The 20,000-nt window shown below is 42.3% G+C and overlaps 1 protein-coding gene across 2 annotated transcripts in view; it reads right to left on the bottom strand.

Annotated features, from left to right (window-relative positions):
• The window catches only part of LOC138947022 (multiple epidermal growth factor-like domains protein 6), a 93,053-nt gene that overhangs the window by 63,686 nt on the left and 9,367 nt on the right, over positions 1–20,000 (bottom strand). For both annotated transcript variants that reach the window (XM_070318454.1, XM_070318455.1), the window contains 4 exons: positions 15,519–15,632; positions 14,296–14,403; positions 14,013–14,135; positions 11,541–11,675 (listed from right to left, as the gene is read on the bottom strand). In XM_070318454.1, coding sequence (XP_070174555.1) covers positions 11,541–11,675; positions 14,013–14,135; positions 14,296–14,403; positions 15,519–15,632 — 480 coding nt within the window. The remainder of the gene's footprint in view (positions 1–11,540; positions 11,676–14,012; positions 14,136–14,295; positions 14,404–15,518; positions 15,633–20,000) is intronic.

Genomic DNA, 20,000 nt, shown 5'->3' with positions numbered 1-20,000 from the left:
TCCGCTCACCTATGTAACTTCAGCCGCACCGACGACGCACTGCAGAGTATCCCAGCCCGCCACACGTTGCATGAAAGGAAAACAGGCCAAGTACTCGTCATAATCCCTATCGCGGCATAAATGATAGGCAGTGCGTCGTCTGTGACGCTGAAACTGCGCAGGTATATTCTGCCAATAAGCTAAACTAGTATGTACCATGTATGTGTCTCGCGCGGATATGTGAAATTTTACCATTTAAAACGGTCTGGAGTTTGCTAAAATTCAAAAAGAAATGAAGCAGTCAAAACAGTGTGGTATCGCACCCCCGCAACGCCTGGATCGGAATAAAATTGCCTCCGTGCTGGAGACTATACACAGCATCACGATCATTGATTGAGCTAAAGAGTGTGAATGCGGGGGGGGGGGGGGGGGGGGGGGCACGCTCGATTTAGCCTTGAATATACGGGGTGAGCACTGACCCGAGGCAGTGTGAAGTTAAAGCACCTTTGTGAACGAGTGCATGCACTCCACGCTTCAATGAAACCCATGCACCCTAATATTATTGTCTCCTATTTTGACTGCAACACCAACTTAAACATTGACGGTGAGGCGGTGCAACTTCTCGCTGCTGTTCTAAGTGTAAACGCGATTTGTGCAGTAAAACTGCTTTACAATCAAAACATAATTATGCTCTCATTTATAATTTTGTTGTCACAGAATACACACTTCTGGACAAAAAGTACGTAAATGCCCCCTCTCTCTCTCTCTCTCTCTCTCTCTCTCTCTCTCTCTCTCTCTCTCTCTCTCTCTCTCTCTCTCTCTCTCTCTCTCTCTCTCTCTCTCTCTCTCTCTCTCTCTCTCTCTGTTTTTCTCACTTTCTCTCGCCCTATGCCCCTCACTCTACCAGATGATGCTTCTGTGTGTGTGTGTGTGTGTGTGTGTGTGTGTGTGTGTGTGTGTGTGTGTGTGTGTGTGTGTGTGTGTGTGTGTGTGTGTGTGTGTGTGTGTGTGTGTTGGCGCGTGCGCATTTTCTTAGCAATAATATCCATCCCACAACTCCTCCCAATCTTCACAGAAGATAACAGTAATCAACACCGTTCCCTTTCCTTATCACTTATATCTTCACGAGATCACTGAGCTGCTCCTATACCAATATCCTTGGCATGTCTTGTTTATCAGTGTCTTATATGCTTGGCGCTGGTGGACAATATTCACTTTTTTGGCCAAAAACGCCAGTAGAAAGCCATTTCGTTTAATGGCACGTCACACCTTCCCGGCTGTGAAAACATCTCGGCTCACCATGCATCTCGGATCTTGCCCGGCTTTTACATGGGTGAAAGAACATTGCTCCACTCAGATAGGTACCAAGACGGGCACGAACGCAGAAGAAGAAGAAGATAGGTACATTCTTCTTCTTCTTCGTTCATGGGCTTAGACTCCCACGTTCACTCATGTTTTTAGCACAAGTGGATTTTTACGTGTATGACCGTTTTTACCCCGTCATTTAGGCAGCATACGCCGATAGGTACCAAAATGCTGCCTGCTTCCTGGACAGCGCTGGGTGCTGTTTTAAAAAAAGATATCTTTAAAAAGCCAGTCGTGGCTTTGACGAAATGCATTCATGAAACATTTCTCACAATGTATAGCGAGCACCTTGGGGTTTGATTTGCAGACCTGTGATGATGATGATGAACATGATTGCTTGTGTGACAAAGATCTTACAGAATACAGAATAGAATACAGAATCTTTAATTGCCCAAGGTTGGGAATTTGTGATGACATTGCGGTTAAGAAACATTTCAATCCAGCCATATACACCAACACACGCATCATTTATACAAACTGATCAACAACATGATCTTACCTTTAATACCCCTCCCAAACCATAACCATCCCTTATCTACACAGAAGAATAAACAGTTATCAACGCCGTTGGTTTTTCTTATCACTTGCATCTTCACAGATTTACAACTGTTACCCACAGCAATGGCGAGTCTTGTTGATTGGTATCTGTGTCTTTCGCTGTCGGCATCTTCACAGACTCCCGTTTCTCAGCGTCTATTATGGTGAGTGAAGCGAGTGAGACTAGGAAGTAGCATTTCAACGGGACCTCTCGCCGCAACGCTAGGATTTGGCGAGAGTTGGCTAGCGTCCCTGTGGAGGTGCTCACCACGCAGAAAGTATGCTGGCTGCTTAGCTGCCAATCCCATTGGCTATTCAGGCCTGTTTCGCTGATGAGTGCAGACGACTCTTCCGGTATCAACCAGTTGTGTTTAAATGCTTGTCATTCTAGTACAATTGTTTTCTCTCTCATATAAACACCCTCGCTGTCTTGCAATGCAAGCTAGGCTAGCCACAAGCAATAAGTGCATCTGCGAAACGGGCGTCAGATCACTTGCCGCATGAGCATTTACTTTACAAGATGTGCAGCTTTTACCCTCAGCAACTGTGGGTCTTGTTGATCATTATCTCTTGTTATCAGGTGTCGGCTTTCTTTACAGGTCACTGGCTGCATAATCATTTGCTTTCCCAGATATGAAGCATTTATCTACACCACCTGTATGTCTTGTTTACCGAGTAATATTGCTGTCAGCAAAATTCTTACAAGTCACTGACTGTATTTAGTTCACCTGTTTAGGCACAATCGCGGCTAATCCAGGTACATTTCTCTACCGAGGCGGAAAACGTTCATACATGTGATTACTGGTAGGTTACGCACTTTTGGTTGTGCAGAAACATATGCGGTTGTCCACACATGTCTGGAGATGTCTATCTGAATTAATCTTTCTTGTTCATTCTTCCGTCTACATGCTCTTTCCCATTATTCCTCCGCTTCCTCCTCTCCATTCTTCCTCCCCCCCCCCCCCCATTAATTATCATCATCATCATCCTCATCCTCCTCCTCCTCCTTATCCTCCTTATCCTCCTCCTCTTCATCATCATTATTATCATCATTATCATCTTTCTAAAAAGTACCAAATATTTTAGATCCATATCCTCCTCCTCCTCCTCCTCCTCCTCCTCCTCCTCCTCCTCCTCCTCCTCCTCCTCCTCCCCGTCCCTCCACCCCGCCTCACTGACACATGTACACCTTCCGAACACCATCGCTTCCAACAATATAAGCACCTTTCTGCACCGTTAAGTGCATCCATCTTACACGAATTTACAACAGACAATCTTGCAACAGACAATCTTACAACAGACAATCTTGCAACAGACAATCTTACAACAGACACTCTTACAACAGACAATCTTACAACAGACAATCTTACGTGAACAGACAATCTTACAACAGATAGGTCTGAAAGGGGAACGGCGGTTTTTTTTATGGGAGGGCGGGGGGGGGGGGGGGGGGTTGAAGTCTTACATCCGGGGGTCGGGGTGTCTTAATAAGGAACAGGGCAGGATCCAGGGGGGGGGGGGGGTTCCTGTTGCCCGGCCGGACCCCCCGCCTCCCCCCCCCCTGGCCTGACCATGTACCTCCTCCAAGGGTAAAAAAAACCAAAAAAAAAACTCCCAGAATGCGCCAGATTGCACAGATTCGCACCCTCAACTAATGTACCCCTACCACCATTGGGAAAGCGCCCCCTCACCCTACTTAGGTCCGGCCCTCAGGTGTGTCTGGTAACTAACAACAAGTCGCGAAAGGCGAAAATACAATATTTAGTCAAGTAGCTGTCGAACTCACAGAATGAAACTGAACGCAACGCAACGCAGCAAGACCGTATACTCGTAGCATCGTCACTCCACCGCCCGTGGCAAAGGCAGTGCACGTGGAATTGACAAGAAGAGCGGGGTATTCGTTGCGCTGAGAAGGATAGCACGCTTTTCTGTACCTCTCTTCGTTTTAACTTTCTGAGCGTATTTTTAATCCAAACATATCATATCTATATGTTTTTGGAATCAGGAACCGACAAGGAATAAGATGAAAGTGTTTTTAAATTGATTTCGAAAACAAAAATGTTGATAATAATTTTTATATATTTAATTCTCAGGACTGGGTGGCCGAGTGGTAACGCACTTGCGCTCGGAATCGAGAGGTTGCGTGTTCGACCCTGGGTCGGGCCGCTATTTTCTCCCCCCTTTCCTAACCTAGATGGTGGGTTCAAGTGCTAGTCTTTCGGATGAGACGAAAAACCGAGGTCCCTTCGTGTACACTATATTGGGGTGTGCACGTTAAAGATCCCACGATTGACAAAAGGGTCTTTCCTGGCAAAATTGTATAGGCATAGATAAAAATGTCCATCAAATACCCGTGTGACTTGGAATAAAGGCCGCGAAAGGTGAACATTCGCCTAACAGGCTTGAGGTTTGCTGGTCGATGTGAATGCGTGATATATTGTGTAAAAAATTCCATCTCACACGGCATAAAGCGCTTTGAACTTCGGATAAGGCGCTATATAAATAAAGAGAATAATAATAATAATTTTCAGAGCTTGTTTTTAATCCGAATATAACATATTTATATGTTTTTGGAATCAGCAAATGATGGAGAATAAGATAAACGTAAATTTGGATCGTTTTATAAATTTTTATTTTTTTTACAATGTTCAGATTTTTAATGACCAAAGTCATTAATTAATTTTTAAGCCACCAAGCTGAAATGCAATACCGAACCCCGGGCTTCGTCGAAGAGTACTTGACCAAAATTTCAACCAATTTGGTTGAAAAATGAGGGCGTGACAGTGCCGCCTCAACTTTCACAAAAAGCCGGATATGACGTCATCAAAGACATTTATCAAAAAAATGAAAAAAACGTTCGGGGATTTCATACCCAGGAACTCTCATGTCAAATTTCATAAAGATCGGTCCAGTAGTTTAGTCTGAATCGCTCTACACACACACACACACGCACGCACACACACACACACACACACACACGCACGCACATACACCACGACCCTCGTTTCGATTCCCCCTCGATGTTAAAATATTTAGTCAAAACTTGACTAAATATAAAAAGTGACCGTGAAATACGTCACTTCTTGCCAGGGCTATAATTATCTGTTCAAGTTTTGCCCTTCAGCTAATCATTCTGCATGCCGCATGCTGCAATCTTAATTGCTGTGCATTGGCTGACATGCCGCTCTCTAATCATTCACAGATTAGACCCGAGAAGCTGACATAATGAACGTTTGGCTTCTTGGCACCAGCTTGGCTGTTTACGTCCAAGTCTATATGTCTATATGTCTCTGTCTGTCTGTCTCTCTGTCTCTGACTGTCTGTTTGTCTGCCTGTCTGTCTATCTCACTCTCTCACTCACACACACACACACACAAACACACACACACACACACACACACACACACACACACACACACACAGTCACACACACACACCGACACACACACACACCGACACACACACACACACACATTTTCTTCCCAACACATCAGAATGAGAACCGCAAAGATTATTCAGAAATCAATCATTAATACTCCAACCAATGAATAAACAAACAAGCAAACAAACAAACACAAATCAAACAACCAAGAAAAAGAGCGGACACGCAACCTGACAAACACACACAGATTGGCATCATTGTACATGAGGCGTCTGGTCATTCGGTGATTCAAACGCAGTCAGGTTAAACAAAACAAGTCGCGTAAGGCGAAAATACAACATTTAGTCAAGTAGCTGTCGAACTCACAGAATGAAACTGAACGCAATGCAACGCAGCAAGACCGTATACTCGTAGCATCGTCAGTCCACCGCGCACGGCAAAGGCAGTGAAATTGACAAGAAGAGCGGGGTAGTACTTGCGCTGAGAAGGATAGCACGCTTTTCTGTACCTCTCTTCGTTTTAACTTTCTGAGCGTGTTTTTAATCCAAACATATCATATCTATATGTTTTTGGAATCAGGAACCGACAAGGAATAAGATGAAGGTGTTTTTAAATTGATTTGGACAATTTAATTTTGATAATAATTTTTATATTTTTAATTTTCAGAGCTTGTTTTTAATCCAAATATAACATATTTATATGTTTTTGGAATCAGAAAATGATGGAGAATAAGATGAACGTAAATTTGGATCGTTTTTTTTTAAATAATTTTTTTACAATTTTCAGATTTTTAATGACCAAAGTCATTAATTAATTTTTAAGCCACCAAGCTGAAATGCAATACCGAAGTCCGGGCTTTGTCGGAGATTACTTGACCAAAATTTCAACCAATTTGGTTGAAAAATGAGAGCGTGACAGTGCCGCCTCAACTTTCACGAAAAGCCGGATATGACGTCATCAAAGACATTTATCAACAAAATGAAAAAAACGTCTGAGGATATCATACCCAGGAACTCTCATGTCAAATTTCATAAAGATCGGTCCAGTAGTTTAGTCTGAATCGCTCTACACACACAGACAGACAGACAGACAGACAGACAGACAGACAGACAGACAGACAGACACACATACACCACGACCCTCGTCTCGATTCCCCCCTTTACGTTAAAACATTTAGTCAAAACTTGACTAAATGTAAAAAGACCAGGCAACTACTGGATTCCTCAGCAGTTTTCAAGCACTGATAAGTAAGGTTTATCGAGTTTCCCTAGCGTTAAATTAAATCAACGCCTGATGCAAATCGTAAAGGTGGTAGAAGCTTTAAGGGTGCAGTCTATCGAAACAGATAACGATGACTCAGTAAAGGAGGAGGGTGATGCTGGAGAGAAGGAAGGTGGAGAGGGGGGGGGGGGGCGATGAGATATATATGTTAGAACTAGTTTATAAAAGTTGAAGAAGCAGGTCTTACATGTCTGTTAGAGAGGATACGTGTGGGTGAATATGTGTACGCACCCAGACAGACCAACGAAGAGACGAACCTACACACAGGCAACAGGCAGACGCACGCATACCCACACAGACATACACACATACAAATACACACACACACACACATACACACACACAAACACACACACACACACACACACACACACACACACACAGAGATAAAGCAATCACAAAAAAATAGCAGAAACTTACACTTCAACACTCGAACACACACACACACACACACAACCACCAACCCCAGAACACCCCGATCTTCTCACACATCTAAAGACAGAACCTGCCCACACCAGCAACTGTTTATCAGACACAGATCTTTGTGTACATGATCAAGACACCATGTAGATGCCAAACGACCGGTTGTTATCTCGTTTGCTTGGTTTCTCGTTTGGCCGCCACAAAATCTGTCCATCGCTTTTGGCGCACCCATCTAAAGGTGCAGTCATTCCCGTGAGAAAAAAAGTTTTTTCAAATATATGTGCTCCGGCTTTTACATGGGGTAAGATCGTCCCTCCACCTGGTCACATACCAATAATCAACATCGTGACTGCTTCATCTGCGTCGTGGGAATTTATTTTGTCGAATTAGTTCGTTGATAAATACCAGTCAGTTCAGATATGAATGTATCAAGAACATTGTACTGTGCACAGAGAGCACCTAGGCCGTTGACTAGGCCACCTAGGCCGTTGACTAGGCCACCTAGGCCGTTGACTAGGCGGCATGTGTCCCAGTGGAGAGATGGTCTTATTCTATGTCAATTAATGGCAAACTCTGAGATGGTGATCCTCAATTGTTAAAATACACATACCACAGGGGACAAATATGCATAAATTTGAATGCTCAACTCAACATATTTGAGACATAAAGACTGCGGAAGCTGTTTACACCTGGCGCGAGCTTGCTTTGGATCGGCCGGCTGTTGGGGCCCAACTGCATGGCTTCTGTATACATGTTCAACTAAACGTATTGGTGAGCTAAATCGTTTCACACGAGAAGGACTGTGCTATAAGTGTTTTTCTTCAACCTGTTGGTGTCTTTTTCCTTGTTCACTTTACACTCATAATCAGACAGAATGGTCCACAAACACGAGGATTCATGAAAGATGATGCGGCACGCCGACAGACGGCGGTGTTCTAAGAGATTGGTTCTGTCATGGCTGAGTCGAATGGTGAGCGAATAGGCTAATTATCGCAGAGGGTGTGGGGCAGAGAGAGGATAGAGACGCAGGCAGACAGACATAGAGAGAGAGGGTCGGGAAGAGAGAGAGGGTCGGGAAGAGATAGAGATACATATAATTAATTTAATAATATATATATTTGTCATCATTTTCACGAGTTTTCATTCACAAGCACCTGGGAAATAAATGTCATGTTCCCCGGGGAATAAATCCCCGGTTACCATAGTTGCAGGAAGCCCTATTACATGGATAATCAAAAGCAAACCCAATAGAAACGCTCGAGGATTCTTCGGCTCTTTTCATTGGCGTTTCCCCAGACCTAAACAGACGACACTGCTTCGCCAAGTTCCAAATACGAACTGGCAAACTGGCAAATGTAAACAAAAAACAAAACTACCTCATCAAAGGTCATACATTTATGCTTTATCGCAAACAAATGAAACCTATCGATATGTTTTATCTTCTCACATAGTCATGGAGTGCGTGTATCTCTGTTTGGAGAAACACGAACGTCAAGTTTAAGTCAAACCTATTGACCCCTGACACACACATTTTGACCCGTGCACAAGACGTTGTATCGATAAACTAAGCGCAAATAAAAAAATAATAATAAAAAAGCAAAGAACATAGCAACAAGAAATGAAGACATCTGACAAAGCCGAGCAAGCAGAATGACAAGTCTAATGAAAAACAGAGAGGCAATGAGAAACAAGATCGCGATTATCTTTCCTTCGCGGCACGACGCAAATCGTTTGTGTCCTTTGACTCAATTCGTGCAGTGCTGCACGATGCAAATCTTCTGTGACCTTTGACTCAACGTAGCTTCAATATTCGATTACTAATATTTACCACTGAAAACCGAGGGGTGGAATACCGAGAGGGGCAGGGTGGTAGGGCGATGGTGAAATGTAATGAAGAGACACGTGTAGCAATAAGAGAAAACCGATTCTGCAATAACACAAACAAGAACAAAAAACCCAACACTGACCTATATGAATATTTAATCAATAATATGATCGTCTGCGTTGCAGGTGTGCAAGTGAAGGGTTGGGGGGGGGGGGGTAACTTGATCATTAATTTGTGTGTGTCAGTGTTTGTGTTCATGGACTGATTGTGAGGGAGGGGGGGGGGGATGGGGTGGGGTGTGTTTCAGGTTTTGGTGTGGGTATGAAACGAGCAAAACAATACCCACACCACAACATCTTGGAGGCAAAAAACACTCGCCGTCGCATCATTTTGTCCGCACAATATTATATGCACCAACAACCGGAAAGAAGGGTGACAATGGAAAAAGACTCATCTTTGCTTCCTGCGATTCCTTGCCCCCGACTCGAACGTCGCACGATAATCCACATAACAGATCTGTTGTGAGATGGTCAACGCTGACTGTGCAAGCAAATCACCTCGTTTGAAATACGACAATCCCATCGCTCGAATGCAACATGTGGGCACTATCGTCTCAAAGGCGCTTACTGTTGGTTTCACACACCACTCTGTAGTCGGAACCTACAGAACTTCGCATCCTCAAACCTGACATACTTGTCTCAACATTATAAACTCAAATCACACACAGTAAGTTGCTTTCGCACGCCAGCTTTGAACAACGTGCTGGGGCCCCGAACATGCATTATGATAACAGAACTCGCGTTTCAAACCATGGCTTCCTGTGTTGATTTTTCACTTAATGTTGAACCACCAAAATGATGACAAAAACGATGTTTGATGGTTTGTTGCCAGACCAGCTTTTTTGTCGGCCGAAGGCCTTGGTCAATAAATATGAAACAAAAGACGATATGCTCCCCCTCGGACCGACAAAAAAGCTGGTCTGTCAACAACCCATCAAACATCTTATAATATATATATATATATATATGTATCGATTGGAGATTGGATTTCCCTTCTTTGAGTCATGTGACGTCAGAGGCCGACAAAACTTTATAATTTGGCTTTTCAGGTTGACCGAAACTTCAAAGGAACTCAAAAAATAAAACGTCATGTGTTTGATTGCATGTGTGTGTGCTGTTCAATGTCAAAACAACAACAAAGTCAGTACATGACGTGTGTTTTGTAGTTCCTTTGAAGTTTCGGTCAACCTGAAACGCCCAAATATGAAGCTTATGTGTTTGATTGCATACATGTGGATTGCATGCATGTGTGTGTGTGCTCGTTCAATCGTCAAAACAACAACAAAGTCATAAGTACCTGAAAGGAATTCGATCGATACATAAATGTTATTTGCGTGTTTGACCAAAATATGACATTTTACACAGATCTCGACAGTCATTGTTCACCTCGACCGCTAGCGCGGTCTCGGAGAACAATGACTGTCTCGATCTGTGTAAAATGTCATATTTTGGTCAAACACGCAAATAACGTATAATATATATATATATATATATATAGAGAGAGAGAGAGAGAGAGAGAGAGAGAGAGAGAGAGAGACAGACAGAGAGAGAGAGAGAGAGAGAGAGAGAGAGAGAGAGAGAGAGAGAGAGAGAGAGACCGAGACCCAACAGAGACCGAGACCGAGACCCAACAGACAGACAGACAGACAGAGATAGGGGGGGGGGGGGGGACAGAGACAGAAAGAGACAGACATGGACAAAAACAAACAGAGAAAGGCATATAATTATACAAGTGGGAGAACGTGGCTAACTAAATACTGTGTTTTAATTAAAGATCCGACCAAATATTTTCAGTGTGTTGGAAACACTCTTCACCTTGGCTCTCTGTTAGTGTTAGTAAATTTACATTGCCAGCGTGTAGAAACAACAGGCCTGATTCGAGTAACCACCATAATGGCAGAAACCTACAACAGCCAGCGAGCCACTCAGAACGGTTCTAACGCAACCACCTCCTTCCTTTCTGAACTGGGTGATGAAACACGCTCATCCTATGCGATGACTAGAATGCCGGAACAACAACTGAATAGCTTATCTCCTTTTTCTGACATTCATGGCATATTTTCTCGTTATTTTCGCAGCTGCCTCTTGACATTGTCAGTCCTCGCGTTTGTGTTTAGCACGTGCTGGGTCATCACTCTGTTTTCCAGTCAATGGCAGGTTACAAAATTATAAATGGTGGAAGTTGTTGGTATCAACAGTGAAACGAGAGAGAGAGAGAGAGAGAGAGAGAGAGAGAGAGAGAGAGAGAGAGAGAGAGAGAGAGAGCGAGCGAGAGAGAGAGAGAGGGGTAGAGAGAGAGAGAGAGAGGGATAGAGAGAGAGAGGGAGAGAGAGAGCCGCGAGAGAGAGCGAGGGAGAGAGAAAGAGAGAGAGAGAGCCGCGAGAGAGAGAGAGGGAGAGAGAGAGTGAGAAAGAGAGAGAGAGAGAGAGAGAGAGAGAGAGAGAGAGAGAGAGAGAGAGCGAGGGAGAGAGAGAGATAGACAGAGAGAGTGAGAACTCGAACTCGAACTCGAAATGTTTATTACCGAGGGATGATAGCATTAGGTCCATATGGTCCTTTCTTACAGCTAGTCCCTACTATAATACACACATGAAGTGAGAGAGATAGACAGAGAGAGTGAGAGAGAGAGAGAGAGAGAGAGAGAAAGGGGTATAAGAAGAACAAGCGAAACAAGAAGTAGAACACTTACTCTTGACACACTCGCCCACTCCAATGGATCTGTAGCCAGTGGCGCAATGACACGTCTCGTTGCGACACTCAGAGTGGGCAATATACTCTGCGCATGTCGTCAGGTCCATCCTGCAACCTGCCCCAAGCACCAGGTCTGCGCATGCGCAAACAGACGTGTGTACATGGATATTAATAACACCGTCAAATATTATAGTAAAGCGTTTTGTGATAAATCATACGTTGCAACAAAAATGAAATAGATCAAGTAAAATACTACACTATAATAAATGCTATATGTTATGTTATGTTATACCATTCCTTACCATACCATACCATACCATACCACCCGTCGCGATATAACCTTCGTGGTTGAAAACGACGTTAAACACCAAATAAAGAAAGAAAGATACCATACCATACCATACCATACCAAACCAAACCATACCATACCAAACCAAACCATACCATACCATACTATACAATACCATACCATACGAAACCATACTTTACTATACTATACTTTACAAAACTATACTATGCTATCAGATCTGCTTAGGTTTTCACAAGGAATAAAGAACCATTTCACGTGGATTGTATTGTATGTACATTCCAAATCCCAGACTTGGATGTTTTTTTCTGAATTAATTTAGCAGATTGACATAGACGTCACTTTCGAAATGTTTTCAACGCCAAATTCCCACTCTGCACCGGAAGTGCACAGGCTGTTGATTTTTACGCATTTGAATTATAATATACGTCATAAGGGTTTTAATATGGCGACAATTCATAATACAGTTCTAAGCGCCTTATGACTGTAGGTTGTTATTTTTTTCGCGTAAAAGCCTTAATTGATCCTTAATGGTAAACCGGCATAATGTTTGAGGCTGTCTTGAATGGAGTTGAAAGTTGGCTTCGCGCAGACTTGGTGAAGTCTGTTCACGGACAATTCAGTGCCAAAACTTCCTCCAGCGAGCTTGGCCTTCGCGAAGTCGACTTTGCTTTAATTGATTTCAGGTTTAACACGAGAAGAAGAGTACAAGTACTCAATATTCCCATGAGCTATGTATGTACATTCGGATAACATTACTTTCTTGAACTATTCATGGTACTCCAAAAAAACCATTAACTGTCTTTCACATTTGCCTCAGTTTCGCGTAACTAATGGTTCAGAAACTTACTTTGCGGTATTCCTTGTGTGTGTTGACATAAGTACAACCCCCAACCTGAACTGTATATCTCTTGGAGCGATTAGAGATACTTACTTTGCGGTATTCCTTGTGTGTGCTGATTCAACGCCAAACCTGAACTGTGTATCTCTTGGAGCGATTAGAGATACTTACTTTGCGCTATTCCTTGTGTGTGCTGACTCAACGCCAAACCTGAACTGTGTATCTCTTGGAGCGATTAGAGATACTTACTTTGCGCTATTCCTTGTGTGTGCTGACTCAACGCCAAACCTGAACTGTGTATCTCTTGGAGCGATTAGAGATACTTACTTTGCGGTATTCCTTGTGTGTGCTGATTCAACGCCAAACCTGAACTGTGTATCTCTTGGAGCGATTAGAGATACTTACTTTGCGCTATTCCTTGTGTGTGCTGACTCAACGCCAAACCTGAACTGTGTATCTCTTGGAGCGATTAGAGATACTTACTTTGCGCTATTCCTTGTGTGTGCTGACTCAACGCCAAACCTGAACTGTGTATCTCTTGGAGCGATTAGAGATACTTACTTTGCGGTATTCCTTGTGTGTGCTGACTCAACGCCAAACCTGAACTGTGTATCTCTTGGAGCGATTAGAGATACTTACTTTGCGGTATTCCTTGTGTGTGCTGACTCAACGCCAAACCTGAACTGTGTATCTCTTGGAGCGATTAGAGATACTTACTTTGCGCTATTCCTTGTGTGTGCTGACTCAACGCCAAACCTGAACTGTGTATCTCTTGGAGCGATTAGAGATACTTACTTTGCGGTATTCCTTGTGTGTGCTGACTCAACGCCAAACCTGAACTGTGTATCTCTTGGAGCGATTAGAGATACTTACTTTGCGGTATTCCTTGTGTGTGCTGACTCAACGCCAAACCTGAACTGTGTATCTCTTGGAGCGATTAGAGATACTTACTTTGCGCTATTCCTTGTGTGTGCTGACTCAACGCCAAACCTGAACTGTGTATCTCTTGGAGCGATTAGAGATACTTACTTTGCGGTATTCCTTGTGTGTGCTGACTCAACGCCAAACCTGAACTGTGTATCTCTTGGAGCGATTAGAGATACTTACTTTGCGCTATTCCCTGTGTGTGCTGACTCAACGCCAAACCTGAACTGTGTATCTCTTGGAGCGATTAGAGATACTTACTTTGCGGTATTCCTTGTGTGTGCTGACATACATAACTACAACCCCCAACCGGAACTGTATAGCTCTTGGAGCGATTAGAGACACGTATTTGATTTGTTATATTGTCGTCATTTCCGGCCTAATATCACGTGACTTACCTTCGTCACCTCCGTCCGCACAGTGGAGCAGATCGTCCCTGACATACGCCATGTCGACACAGGGCTCGCCATCTTCCAGGATTTCTCTGCATGCGAACTCACCACGTTTGCAGGGGTACTTGACTGAAACAACAAACGTAGACGCTTGATCGAGTCCCTTTCGCAGATGTTGGGTGCAGGAAGATGTACGTATCACAAGTTTTAACATAAAACAAGTTTGAAACGAGTTTTGAGCGATTAAAAATTAAGATTAAGACTCACTTAGTCACCGACTCAAACTTACACTCATCTGAGTTATCACCACAGTGGTTTATCCCGTCATCCAACTTCTCGCGTGGTATGCACATGCCGTTCCAACACGGGGCTTCGTTGTCACGGCACAGTGGGGCACCTGGCGGTAAGTAAAACAGATATTCAGCACACTGGTACATGTGTACATAAGTACATGCCAGCCTAATACTATGATCATCCTATCAACCGAACCAAGCAAGCAATCCATGCATCTTATGCATCCATCCATTTATCAATCAGTCTATTCGTCAACAAATCAATCAGTCTACTCGTCAGCCAATCAATCGATTGTCTATCAGTAACTTGCCATGCTACTTATCAATCTATCTTCGATCCAATGAAACAACGAACTAGCCAACCTTACCACCACGAACTCACGCATTCACTCACTTGCTCGCTTGCTCACTCGCTCAACCAATCTATAGTACGTACATTAGCAACCAGCAAGCCCACCTATCAGCCAATCATCTAGCTAACCAGCCAGTCAATTAAGAAACCAACAATTCTACCATATACAATCAACACTTCAATCAACCAGACACGCAAACACTCAATTCAACCTACCTTTCAGCTAAATCAATGAACAAAAACACCTAGCCAACGAAGTAGCTAAGTAAGCATGCAACCAGCCAACCGATCCACCAATCAATCAAACCATCCATTCACCCTTTCACCGACGCATCCATGTACACTCTCAACTGAAGTGCTCTACTTTTGAACACCCTTTCACATGAATACAAGTATTTACCATGTGTGCTACATTTGCTAGTAGAACACACAATGTTACACTGTGTTCAAAACTGATTACAGGAAAAATAACCAGTGTAACACTTCGATTTTGAGTGTATTTGCATCGATACAAAAACACATCCATCCATCCATCTATTCATCTATCCATCATCCATCATTGTTGGATCCACTTTTGCTAGCAGATCTATGCACAATGTTAAACTGTGTTCAAAACTTGTTACAGGAAAAAACAGTGGACCACTTCAATTTGAGTGTATTTGCATCATTAAAGAAAACATCCATCCATCCATCCATCCATCTATCCATCCATCCATTCATACATCCATCCATATATCCATCCGTCCAAAACACTTTGTCAAAAAGGTGATACCGGAAAAACAGTGGAACACTTTAATTTGTATTGTATTTGCATCGATAAAAAAAATCCATTCATCCATCCATCTATCCATCGTCCAAAACACTGACTGCCATTGTTGGATCCACTCGCGCAGTCGGCAATGCCTGCTTTGACGTCAGCCAGCTTGTTGCACGTGCCGTTTGGGCAGCGGTATTGCGTCTTGTCACAGAACCTACTGCCCGCTGAAACAGCAAAGCGAAATTATCAACATTGCCTTGCCACTACATTGGGGTGTGCACGTTAAAGATCCCACGATTGACAAAAGGGTCTTTCCTGGCAAAATTGTATAGGCATAGATAAAAATTTCCACCAAAATACCCGTGTGACTTGGAATAATAGGCCGTGAAAAGTAGGATATGCGCCGAAATGGCTGCGATCTGCTGGCCGATGTGAATGCGTGATGTATTGTGTAAAAAAATTCCCTCTCACACGGCATAAATAAACCCCTGCGTCTTGAATATGTGCGCGATATAAATTGCATAAAAAAAAAATTAAAAATTAAAAAAATCCCTGCGCTTAGAACTGTACCCACGGAATACGCGCGATATAAGCTTCATATTGATTGATTGATTGATTTTCGCCAGCATGTTTTATCTTTCGGTAGCAGCAAAGAGCCAAAGCAGGAGGAATCATTATTATTAGCATTGTTGTCGTCGTCGACGTCGTCGGTGTTGTCTTCATCATCATCATCATCATCATCATCATCATCATCATCATCATCGTTGTAGTAATAGCAGCAGCAACAACATAAAAAAACGGTTACAAAAACAACATTTGTTGACGTCTGCATCCTGCCGACACATTTTCATCATTGTGTAACTCTCAGAATGACCACCACCACCACCACCACCACCAACAACAACAACAACAACAACAACAACAACAACAACAATAACAACACAGTGTATGTGCATGGCAGAAGCGACAGGGGATCGTCTAGTAAAACCTAAGAATTATCAACACTTTTTCCCAGCGTCCCACCTTCATCACCCCCCCCCCCCCCCTTCCCTGACCCTCCTCAACACCCGCACCCACCTTCAATATATATATAACCCGTCCCCCTTTCCAAAGGGGAAACAACCTGCTCACCGAAGCTTTTCACCTGAGCAATAATCCCAACGACATATCCCACAAGTACGTGGTAATTACCTCCCCTGGTTACGTATCAACCGTACACTCCTGAAAGCCATCAGCCTCCCTGGAACCGTTCCAGAAAACCCCGTTGAACCGGCTGCGGTCGATTTCAAGGTACATTATTTCATTTTCGTGTAAAAGGGTTTTCATATTACTGCGATTCAATCGTACCGTTTTTTCCTTGATAATAAAGGTATTTATATGGCGTAAATCCTAACATAGTTCTTTGCGCATTAAAAAAAATGATAATTAAAAATATCCACAAATAATCACATACATGTGTGTGTGTGGGGGGGGGGGATGGATGGATGGATGGATGGATAGATTGCTTGATTGATTGATTGATTTTGTGTATCTGTCCAAGTGAAAGAATGCTCTTATTCCATGCGAAAGCCTAAACAGATCTTTGCTAGGAAGAACGGTACCTTTAACAATTAACATTCCGCGAGCACTGCCCCTTTCTTTAACTCTCCCGAAGTCGATTCAACGGGGCAGAGGGGGAAGTTCTGCACTGAAGTTGCTCTGTCTTCCTGCTGCTTTTGCGATTACGTTCGGAGGAAAAGTTTATGTCAGAACCAGGGCAGACCGTACAGGCTTTCAGGTTTTCTACTAACAACCTGGCGGGAAAAAAGCCAATTAATTTTAAAAGTGTTTTATTGTTCTGTTCTACCACGATAAGGAAAGGTAAAGAGGAATTTGGGACGAAGCAAGTGCATTTTTTCTTCTTTTTTTAAACCACAAACTGGCAGGAACGTGGAAACCAATTAATTTAAAAGTGTTTTATTTTCATTCCTAAAAAGATTCGGAAGAATGTACAAGACGTTACTATAATACAAATGCCCGCTAAAACATCGAGGCGGGCGTAAAGAAACGCTAGTATCAAATAAAAGAAACGCCAGTATTAAATACAAGAAACGCAAGTATTAAATACAAGAAACGTCAGTATTAAATACAAGACACGCCAGTATTAAATACAAGAAACGCCAGTATTAAATACAAGAAACGCCAGTTTTAAATACAACAAACGCTAGTATTAAATACAAGAAACGCCAGTATTAAATACAAGAAACGCCAGTATTAAATACAAGAAACGCCAGTATTAAATACAACAAACGCCAGTATTAAATACAACAAACGCCAGTATTAAATACAACAAACGCCAGTATTAAATACAAGAAACGCCAGTATTAAATACAAGAAACGCCAGTATTTAAAGAAACGCCAGTATTAAATACAAGAAACGTCAGTATTCAATACAAGAAACGCCAGTATTAAATACAAGAAACGCCAGTATTAAATACAAGAAACGCCAGTATTAAATACAAGAAACGCCAGTATTAAATACAACAAACGCCAGTATTAAATACAAGAAACGCCAGTATTAAATACAACAAACGCCAGTATTAAATACAAGAAACGCCAGTATTAAATACAAAAAACGCCAGTAATAAATACAAGGAACGCCAGTATAAAATACAGGAGTTTCTTCACGCTCATTTTCTGACAAATAAATATAATCAGTACCTGAGAGAAAGAGTGACTTCAGGAGAAATTCCAAGAAAACAGAAATTCTGTGTATAATTGCAACTATAAAGTAACCACGATGTATTCCGTTAGCATCAAACTGACACTTTTACATAATTATGCTTCTGAAACATTGCATGAAAGGCATGCTCGTTTGTCTAATGTTTATTTGTAATGGTTGGGTTTTATTTACACGTCATTGTTTGTAAGGCGCTTAGAACTATATAAGGATTTGCGCCAAATAAATACCCTTATTCCCCCCTCTGCTTCTTTACCTCTGTAAACTGGTAGGGGTAGTTATTTTTCGATAATGACCCAGCAACCAAACAAATAACGACCCAGCAACAGCCTGAATCCTCGATAGTGCAATGGGTTAAGTTGTTCTGTGTCGGTACTACTTTTTGCGACTGAAAAGTTCCGAATGCTCTAATGTACGAAGTATACATCTCTGGAGCAAACAATACAAACATACCGCATTTAAATTAACAACTACAGGCCTGAACACATGAATCTCCATATAAAATCCATGAGTTCGGTTGTTTTCTGAATCTAGATCTGCCGTGCTCAAACGTTCATCACAAGCAATTTCCCAAGCAAGTAACTCATACTTTGTCTAGCGACAAGAGTAGTTCCCCTTCTTTTCACTCAGTTTTTTCGACAACAGACTGCAATCCCACGGTCAGTTTTCAACAATATTTCATTCAATAAACAGATCACACGCAACCAAATGCACACATCTCATCAATTTAAACAACATAAAGCGGTTTCATACACTATTTTCCCCAGAAAACTGAACTTCATACAGTTTTTAACGTTGGAACACGGGTGCAAAAGTTCGTCTGCTAGTCCCATTTGACGAAAGAACATTATCCTAAGCGATACCAAAACATATACAGAACTCACAATATCTGCCTTTGCCGCCACAGCAGAATAACAGCATATCTGTGTACTTGATTTTAGTCCAAAATAGGAAAACTGACAAGAAGTGTTAACAGAATGGAATGATTTGCACGGAACTATACAACCGCGCATTAATCGATCGCCTGCGCAGGTTGACTGGTTGAGTGAATAGGATTCGATCAAACTTTCGCAAAAAAACTCCTCTTTTCTTTGAATAACTGAAGAAAGGAGGAATAAAGAGGTTACACACCTCGTCTCAGTGATTATAAAAAATAATGGTCTCAGTTCGCGGTCATGAAAAAGCTCGCTAAAGCTCGCATTTTTCATGATCCGCTAACTTCGACCATTATTTTTAATAATCACTGAGACTCGGCATGTAACCTCTACTTATTAATATTATTATTGATATTAATATTATTATTATTATTTTGTTTCTATTTCATACAAATGATTATATCCTGAGATGGAAACAGATTATATTCTCTGTTTTGTTTCTACCTGTGATGGTAACAAACAAATCTTTGCTACTACAGCGGTACCTGCGATGTGTGGACCTTCCTATGAGAGGACACCTCCCTTAAAAGGACATCTTCTGTTGTCCCTTTTTCTATTATCTCTACTAAAGTATACCTGCCATGACAGGCCACCTGCAATGTAGGGACACTTTTGGCCGGTCCCAAGGGTGTCCTTTCATCGCAGGTACCTCTGTACAGCAAGACAGATCGGAGCAATCAAGGCGTTGCTGAGAGAGACAACACTCGTCCCTTGTTAGATACTGGACTATATCACCCCGAGCTGTAATATGTCAGCAAGTTATTTGTCAGAAAGCATGTTGTGATGGTGCCAAAAACAAGTGCATAGACACCTGCTGTAGATGATATTTTGTGATTGTTTTTGTCACGGCGTAGTTAACAGAGCTATGCTAATGAGAGTTCCACACGTACAACCTTGAGTGTTTGTGTATATGAACGAAGGTAAACTCTTTTTTTTCT

This window comes from Littorina saxatilis, linkage group LG14, assembly GCF_037325665.1.
Source record: "Littorina saxatilis isolate snail1 linkage group LG14, US_GU_Lsax_2.0, whole genome shotgun sequence".
NCBI lineage: Eukaryota > Metazoa > Mollusca > Gastropoda > Littorinimorpha > Littorinidae > Littorina > Littorina saxatilis.
This window is presented reverse-complemented; position numbering and strand designations above follow the sequence as displayed.